Source organism: Entelurus aequoreus, linkage group LG06 (assembly GCF_033978785.1).
Source record: "Entelurus aequoreus isolate RoL-2023_Sb linkage group LG06, RoL_Eaeq_v1.1, whole genome shotgun sequence".
NCBI classification, from domain to species: Eukaryota; Metazoa; Chordata; class Actinopteri; order Syngnathiformes; family Syngnathidae; genus Entelurus; species Entelurus aequoreus.
This window is the reverse complement of record NC_084736.1, coordinates 47340374-47349785: the sequence shown is the minus strand read 5'-3', so window position 1 is coordinate 47349785 and position 9412 is coordinate 47340374. Positions and strand designations below refer to the sequence as shown.

The following is a 9412-nucleotide window of genomic DNA, read 5'->3' as shown; positions in this document are numbered from 1 at the left end:
GCATGATTTATGATCTAGAATAAATTTACAGGGAGAAAGGAAACAAGGAAGCAGCAGACCACTCGATGATGTAAACAGGGAGACAGGGAAGTGATCCCGGCGCCGCTATATAATAGAAACAGAAATAATAGTTTGTCTGCATTAGCACTTATAATAACAATATCACTAATACTTGGTCAATATTCAAATCACGAAATGTAAATGGAGCATTGTTGGCGGTTTTGGAATGGTTATATATTGGATTTTATGGGCAGAATAGTGGAGCTCACATTGACACAGCTGTAAGCGTCCTTTTTTTTCAAGTTTATTTAATATTTAAAATGCATTAAAAAAAGAGTCCATCCGTCGTCATGTCTTTCATAGTGATTGTGAAAATTTCAAAAAAAGTATAGTTTTCCTTTAAGTGATAAACTGTAAAGTCAGAGGGCAAAACAAATGATGGCCTTATCTTGTTTATATTCAACTCTGTATCTACTGTATCAACTCTGTCTCCAAATAGCCTACAACAAAGGGATAGATACACTTGCTGTTTTATAATACTGAGGAACTAATTTTGGTTGCCGAGAATTTTTTTAAATAAAAAAATGAATTGTGCATTACATACTTACATAGGCGGTAGTAGTTCCCACCAATCACATTTTCATTTAGAGAAAATCTCAATGATTTAATTACTTTACACCAGTGGCCCACAACCTTTTTGAGGCCAAGATCCCGGATCTCCGCCAAAAACCAAAGATATATCTATTTTAGATTAGATTTTTTAAAATTTGTTTTAATGATCATTATTATTAAAGACAACACTTTTGATGTTATTACTGGCTGTTGTCAACATTTATTTTTTTCTCATTGTGCTTGCTGTTTTTCCAATTGTTGCTGGAGTTTGTTTTGTTTTTTGTAATGTGCCTAGGGGCCATCACATCATATATGATCAATGGAACAATTTCCCTTGTGGATCAATAAAGTTTGTCTAATGTTGACTTTTGTATGCACAATGAATCAACACAAAATGCGTACTTTGGAGCTATTTTCATGGACTCATATTTGGCCTGTTAGATATCCATCGCAGGCGAGCAATGCCGGTCATGGTTGACAGAAGAATTGTTTAATGTTGGATGCTAGAAAATTTGTTGCAACAATCAGTCTTAATGCATTGTTGCAGTTGGATGATTTTTGTGCGCGTCATGCAATGCGCGTTTGGGAGACGAGCGAGTGTTGTGTGCGGCCGTGCTCGGAAGGTGTGGTCGAGAGTGGCGGGACGTAAGGCTGAAGAGAGAGACAGAGGCAAAAATGCGTGCCTGTTGGCAGATCTGTTGGTCACATTAAAACATTCTTTTTCTAGTATTTACGCTATCGACCGTTTATCCATAAACAATGTGAAAATTGAGAAGGTGTCTGAAATCAGATTTCTTGGGGTCATCTTAGATGAAAAGTTGACATGGAAAGCTCATATATTGCATTTGAAAAATAAGGTATCTAAAAGCTTATTTATTTTGAACAAGGTTAAATACAGTTTCCCGTATAATACAATGAGAATGTTATATTGCTCAATTATTCTACCTTATTTCAATTATTGTGCAGAAATATGGGGAAATACATATCACAGCAACATAATGCCTTTATTTCTTTCACAGAAAAGAGTAATTCGTATAATTTTTACAGTAGGATATAGAGACCACACAAATCCACTCTTCATTAGGGCAGGATTATTAAAACTAAAAGATATTGTAGAATTGCATACTCTATTAGTGATGTTCAAAGCTAGAAATAAAGTTCTTCCGAAGGACTTACAAAAGTTATTTGTGTTCACGTCTGAAGATGAGAACCACAGAAGGCCGTATGATTTTAAACATCCAAGAGTACGAACAAATTTGAAACAAATGTGCTTGTCTGTTGCTGGTGTGAAAGCATGGAATTCTCTAAACAAAGTCTTAAAAAGTTGCAAGAATATCTTTGAATTTAAAAAGAGTTACAAAAAGAGACAACTGGAATTATATCAAACTGATTTTTGATTTTGATTGGAAATGTCATTGTGAAAATGGTTGAATGGGTGTTGGTGGAGGGAACAGGTATAAAGCAATCTAAAATAATTTGTGTTAAAAAGGGGGCAGATAAATATAAGAATAGTATTCTTCCTTCTGCTCCTTTCTGATCATAAAAATATATAAGAAACAAAAAAAACAATGAAAGTGTCAACTGTACATGGCTTGTATATATGCATTTTCATGAAAGTAATAAAAAGAAATGATGATAATGCATCATTTGCATTCCAAGGATGATGTTTATTTATTATTACATAAAACCTTTTAACTATTTAAAAAAAAAATTGTATCCTAATTTAAAAAATCTTATTTTACAGTTTGTGGCTATTATAAGTCATACTGTCAGAGGACATGCATATTTACAGCATGTTTTATGAGATAACATTTAAAAAATGACTTCTGGGTATATTATATTGATCAACAAATTCAGAATGTTTGTTTAGAGGGCATAAGAGCAGTTCACCTTTTAATAATTGTGATTGAAGGTACAGTGTGATGATTGACAGGCGGAACCTTTTAATTGGCTATTGTCTACGGCCAGTGCACGAAGTCAGAACACTGGTTGCTACTACAGGAAAATAAATAAAAATAAATTCTTAAATGAAACAGCCTTGTGAGCCAATACTAATTCACTAGATCGTAACAGTTCATGTAAACTTGTCAATGATTCAAGATTGCAAAAGCTTACAATTGTGTATATACGGACATTTGTAAGCTTTTGACTCTATTATAACCATATGGGGTCGGACATGGGCATACATTTTTTTTAAGTGGCATTAAAAACGGCATTAAATTGTATTTGCTGATACCTGCAGAAACCCTGAAGGAAGAATACGTTAAGATTGTGGATAAAAGTGTCCGGTACATTACCAAGTTACAATGAACGGTCCACCCTCAGCATCACCTTCTTGGCATGCCTCATGAACAAGGAAGTAGCCTCCTCTACAGACAAATACACTCTACTATTGTTTTGTTAAATATCTTTCACAATTCTGCCTTGCCGGCGGGCGTCTGTTCTTTACTAATATTTTATTGTTAAAGTATGACTAAAGCACCGTATCCAATAGTAGACTTGCACTGTACAGCATTTATTCCAAACATCCTTGTCTTGATTTTTAGGAGTGTTTTGATCCCTCTTTGGAGATTGACATGGTTCCAGAGGGAGCCCAAAACGTCCCCCCCTACAATACCCAAAACGACTCGTCTCTAGCAACGCTTCTGCTGGGTTTTTTCAGATATTACAGCGCACAATTCAGGTTGGTGCCTCATCTGATTTTCTTCTATCTTTTTGTTAATTTCCTTTTCCCTTTTCTGGTTGTCTTCCAATCCTGCCAACTGTCGCTATCTCTCCTTCCTCTTCCTTCTCCCTGCTCTCATGTTTCTGCTTGAATGCCAGTGGCAGGTGTGACCTTTGGCCTTACGCAGCACTAACCTGACATCATGTGATGTAGGACACCGGTAACATGGCACATTTAGACGTAGCTCCGCCTAGAAATCCTGTCCATGAAAATCACAAACAGGATAGGTGACAGAGCGCAGCCCTGGCGGAGACCAACCCCCACTGGAAACGGATCCGACTTACATCCAAGCACCCGGAAACAACTCTCGCTTTGGTTGTACAGAGATTGGATGGCCCTCAGCAGGGTTCCCCTCACTCCGTACTCCCTCAGCACCTCCCACAAGATCTCCCGAGGGACGCGTTCATACGCCTTCTCCAAATCCACAAAACACATGTAGACTGGATAGGCATACTCCCAGGCCCTCTCCAGGATTCCCGCAAGCGTAAAGAGTTGGTCAGTTGTTCCACGACCAGGACGGAATCCACATTGCTCCTCTTGAATCTGAGGTTCGACTATCGGCCGGACCCTCCTTTCCAGTACCTTGGCGTAAACTTTCCCAGGGAGGCTGAGTAGTGTGATACCCCTGTAATTAGCACACACCCTCTGGTCCCCCTTTTTGAAAAGGGGAACCACCACCCCAGTCTGCCACTCCCTCGGCACTGTCCCAGACTTCCACGCAATGTTGAAAAGGCGTATCAACCAAGACAGCCCATCAACACCCAGAGCCTTCAGCATTTCTGGACGGATCTCGTCAACCCCCGGAGCTTTGCCACTGTGGAGTTGTCTAACTACCTCAGTGACTTCACCCCGAGAGATCGACGTCGATCCCCCATCATCCTCAGGCCCTGCTCCTATCAGGGAGGGTGTGTCTGATGTATTTGGGTTCAGGAGTTCCTCAAAGTGCTCTTTCCAACGCCCTACGACTTCCTCACTTGAAGTCAGCAAAGTCCCATCCTTGCCGTACACAGCTTGGATGGTTCCCTGCTTCCCCCTCCTGAGGTGCCGTATGGTCTTCCAGAACAGCTTTGGTGCCGCCCGATAGTCCTTCTCCATGGATTCCCCGAACTGCTCCCACACCCTCTGCTTAGCCTCGTCCACAGCCACGGCCGCTGCCCTTCGGGCCCGTCGGTACCTTGCAACTGCCTCCGGAGTCCCCTGGGATAACATACCCCGGTAGGACTCCTTCTTCAGTCGGACGGCTTCCCTGACCACCACTGTCCACCAGGGTGTTCGAGGGTTACCACCCCTTGAGGCACCTAAGACCTTCTGGCCACAGCTCGCAGCTGCAGCTTTAGCAATAGAGGCTTTGAACACTGCCCATTCCTGTTCAATGTCCCCAACCTCCACAGGGATGGCAGAGAAGTCCCGCCGGAGGTGGGAGTTGAAGTCCTTCCGGACAGAGGACTCCTCCAAACGTTCCCAGTTCACCCGCACTACACGCTTGGGTTTGCCAGGTCTGTCCAGAGGTTCCCCCGCCATCTAACCCAACTCACCACCAGATGGTGATCAGTTGACAGTTCAGCCCCTCTCTTCACCCGAGTGTCCAAAACATACGGCCTCAGATCAGCTGATACGATTACAAAATCGATCATTGATCTTTGGCCTAGGGTGCTCTGGTACCAGGTACACCTATGAGCATCCTTATGCTTGAACATGGTGTTTGTTATCGCAAGTCCGTGACTAGCACAGAAGTCCAATAACAATCCACCACTCAGGTTCAGATCAGGGAGACCGTTCCTCCCAATCACGCCAGTCCAAGTATCACTGTCATTGCCCACGTGCGCGTTGAAGTCCCCCAGCAAGACTATGGAATCCCCTGCCGGTGCCCCATACAGGACCCCATGCAAGGTATCCAAGAAGGCTGAATACTCTGAACTCCTGTTTGGTGCGTATGCACAAACAACAGTCAGAGTTTTCCCCCCTCCAACCCTAAGGCGAAGGGAGGCGACCCTCTTGTCCACTGGGGTGAACTCCAACGTACAGGCAGAGTCGTGGCCATGGCGGAGAGGGTATACGTCTCGGGGGGCTAAAGGTTGCGTCACTGCTGTTTGCAGATGATGTGGTCCTGATGGCACCTTCGGTTCGTGACCTTCAGCTCTCACTGGATCGGTTCGCAGCCGAGTGTTCAGCGGCTGGAATGAGGATCAGCATCTCCAAATCTGAGGCCATGGTTCTCAGCAGGAAACCGATGGTTTGTACAGTCCGGGTAGGGGACAGGACTCTGTCCCAGGTGGAGGAGTTTAAGTATCTCGGGGTCTTGTTCACGAGTGAGGGAAAGATGGAGAAGGAAATCAGCCGGAGAACCGGAGCAGCTGGGGCAGTATTGCAGTCTCTCTGCCGCACTGTTGTGACGAAACGGGAGCTGAGTCAGAAGGCAAAGCTCTCGGTCTACCGAGCTATCTACATTCCTACTCTCACCTATGGTCATGAAGTGTGGGTAATGACCGAAAGAATAAGATCGCGGATACAAGCGGCCGAAATGAGTTTCCTCAGAAGGGTGGCTGGCATCTCCCTTAGAGATAGGGTGAGAAGTGCAGTCACCCGAGAGAGACTCGGAGTAGAGCCGCTGCTCCTTCGCTTGGAAAGGAGCCAGCTTAGGTGGTTCGGGCATCTCGTGCGGATGCCTCACGAGCGTCTCCCTAGGGAGGTCCTTGTTGCACGTCCCACTGGGAGGAGGCCCCCCGGCAGGCCAAGGACCAGATGGGGGGATTACATCTCCTCTCTGGCCTGGGAACGCTTCGGGATTCCCCAGGAGGAAGTCGCAAATGTTGCTCTGGAGAGGGAAGTCTGGGGGTCTTTGCTGGAGCTGCTGTCCCCGCGACCCGATTCCGGATAAGCGGTTGAAGATGGATGGATGGATGGATTTAGACGTAGCTGGCGCAGCCTCCTTTCACTTCATTTGCGTTGTTGTGTGAAGCACCCAATACGTTCAGTTTTTCTTATGTTCAAAGTGGGGGGTTTTTTGGACCCCGGAAAACATGCTTTATCAGTATTCTGCAGTTTCAAACGCCGCTTCAAAAAGCTGTGCATTGAAAAACGTGCTCATTGTAACTATTAATCTCTTTTTTATATAAAAAAAAAAATGCGTGAATTGTTTCATAAAAATGTTTTTGTAGGTTAGTGTTTTATATATGTTGCTCATCTATTTGAATTTGTTTAATTGTATTTTTCAGTATCAAATGGTTCAAGCCCGTCAAAAACTTTTTTTTAATTTCAGGCAAATTGCACTTTAAAGATTTTTTTGTTACAGATTAAAAAACAATGTTAATGAATTCTTTATTGTAAGTTGATCTATAATAATTTTTTAATTGTCTTTTATGTTAAGGATACAATGTTGTGCAGAGGTGTACTTATAACAATTTTATAGACAAAAGATACTATTTATAGTTGCGGCATAGAGTTGGAGGGTGTGAAATATTTTCTTCTTAATGGGGGGGCGTAACAAAATAATTGAGAAGCACTGAATTAAGGTCAAGGCTGTTATAAAAAAAACGTTGAGATATTGTTTTTACTTGTTTTTGAAATACTTTCTCAGTGAACTCTTCATTATACATTCTGGTATAAATTAGGTTGTTATTGAAATATGAATAATGCATAAATATGATTCATCACAGAATCTCTGAATAATCATTCTCGATGCCAACAATAGCTTAAACAAATGTGTATAATACAGCTGTGGTTATCTATTTTATTAATCAAGTAACTTATCCATTAATTTGTTTGTTTAGTCGAGTAATTCGTAAAACACACTCAATAGCTTTAATGTGTATTACAGTGAAAATAGGTAAACAGTTTTTCTGCTTGACCTACCTTTAATTCTTTAATAATTGCACATTGTCCACATTGAAATTGCACTTTTAACGTGTGCTTTCGTAAAAATAAACTTTCTGCTGGTCGCCACCCCACAGATCATGGCACCCATTGAGCTCAATTGCAGCAGATGTGTGAAAACAATGTCCATGTGTTTGAAGTTCCAGATTGTAAAAAACCAGTGAAGTTGGCATGTTGTGTAAATGGTAAATAAAAACAGAATACAATGATTTGCAAATCCTTTTCAACCTATATTCAATTGAATAGACTGCAAAGACAAGATACTTAACGTTTGAACTGGTAAACTTTATTTTTTGCAATTAACTCATTGGAATTTGATCACTGCAACATGTTTAAAAAAAGCTGGCACTAGTGGCAAAAAAGACTGAGAAAGTTGATGAATGCTCATCAAACACTTATTTGGAACATCCCACAGGTGAACAGGCTAATTGGGAACAGGTGGGTGCCATGATTGGGTATAAAAGCAGCTTCCACGAAATGCTCAGTCATTCACAAACAAGGATGCGGCGAGGGTCACCACTTTGTGAACAAATGCGTGAGCAAATTGTCCAACAGTTTAGGAACAACATTTCTCAACCAGCTATTGCAAGGAATTTAAGGATTTCACCATCTACGGTCCGTAATATCATTAAAATGTTCAGAGAATCTGGAGAAATCACTGCACGTAAGCGGCAATGCCCGTGACCTTCGATCCCTCAGGCGGTACTGCATCAAAAACCGACATCAGTGTGAAAAGGACATCACCACATGGGCTCAGGAACAATTCACAAAACCACTGTCAGTAACTACAGTTGGTCACTACATCTGTAAGTGCAAGTTAAAACTCTACTATGCAAATCGAAAGCCATTTATCAACAACACCCAGAAACGCCACCGGCTTCGCTAGGAACAATTAATCAAAACAACAGAATATACATCAAAGTTTATTTATAATCCATTTAATCAAATGTAATTGTTTCTGCTCTAGTGTATAATCATTTTAATCACAATGGTGATGCAAAAAGTGTTTCTGCCTTAAAAACTGAACTATGGTGGGCACTTTCACCTGCCACAACATTAGGTACGCCACCACTATCTTATAAACTCATCACTATCCATACAATTGAGCCTAAATTGTAAATTGTCATTTCCTGTTATTGCAGTTGGAAAAAAAAGGTGATCTCTGTTTGTGATGCCACAGCAGTTCAAAAGAAGAACGGTGGCAAGTGGAAAAACGCATTCATAAGTGTGGAAGGTAAACATGACGTGTACAATGCAATGAAAACACAAACAACAAATTACAGGACTATTTTGGGAAATATTGACAAAATGAAGGCATATTCTTATGTATACATCACTCTTTTGTCATAGAATCATAAGTCTTGAATGTTTAGTTTAAATGTGTAGAAAATATCCAATCCCTTCTTTGTAGCTTTGGTTTATCATGGCTGTTGGTTCACAATCCAAATATTTCTGGATCTGACTTAATTCTGTGTTTTGCTTGTCCCCCTCAGAGCCGTTTGAGAAAAACAACACTGCCAGGGCAGTGCGTGAACAGGCCAAGTTTGATGCCATAATATCTACGTTTGTTGAGGTATGTCGAGCAATACATTGTTGTTGCCTGTATCTATGTTCACTCCTTGCATACTTCTCTCCCTCTGTTTGCAGTCATTCCAGCTGCTACGGAGTGGAGAGGACCTCAACTGCATTCTTCCCGTGAACGAGATCATTGCTAAAGAATCATCTTGGAAATGAGTTTATTTCTACCTCTGCACACTTTTTTTTTTTTACCAAGTTTACAATGTATCCCTCTTTCTCATAATGTACATGTCAGGAGGATTTGAGAGAGGTGTACATTGTAAATTTTATGTACCACATTGACCATGTTATAAGACCACCCTGAATATTATACACCTGTTTTCAAGACTTTGTGTGTGTAAAATTTGTTTTTGTTTTTTCAATATTCCAAATAACCACTGTTGGATTGCAATAAAAATTCAGAAAATCGCTTAGCCGTTTAATGACTGCTTCATTGATCACTCATTTTAAATTTTAACATAACACCTGTTGTTTGCTCACTTGCCCCACTTTTTAGACACTTTTATGTCTAGCTGCATTCTACCAGGTCACTGATGTGAGTGACAGGAAGAAAAGCTGACTTGCTTTGGGAGTTTTTAGTTCCACCTGCAGGTAGGCACGTATAAACTAAAGACCCAAATATTA

General features: G+C 41.3%; 1 protein-coding gene across 3 annotated transcripts in view; it reads left to right on the top strand.

Annotated features, from left to right (window-relative positions):
- The window catches only part of tent2 (terminal nucleotidyltransferase 2), a 114534-nt gene extending 105336 nt beyond the window's left edge, over nucleotides 1-9198 (top strand). For all 3 annotated transcript variants that reach the window (XM_062050869.1, XM_062050868.1, XM_062050867.1), the window contains 4 exons: nucleotides 3159-3295; nucleotides 8353-8444; nucleotides 8704-8783; nucleotides 8858-9198. In XM_062050869.1, the coding sequence (XP_061906853.1) occupies nucleotides 3159-3295; nucleotides 8353-8444; nucleotides 8704-8783; nucleotides 8858-8944 (396 nt within the window). In that variant the 3' untranslated portion in view covers nucleotides 8945-9198. The remainder of the gene's footprint in view (nucleotides 1-3158; nucleotides 3296-8352; nucleotides 8445-8703; nucleotides 8784-8857) is intronic.
- The last annotated feature ends 214 nt before the right edge of the window (nucleotides 9199-9412 follow it).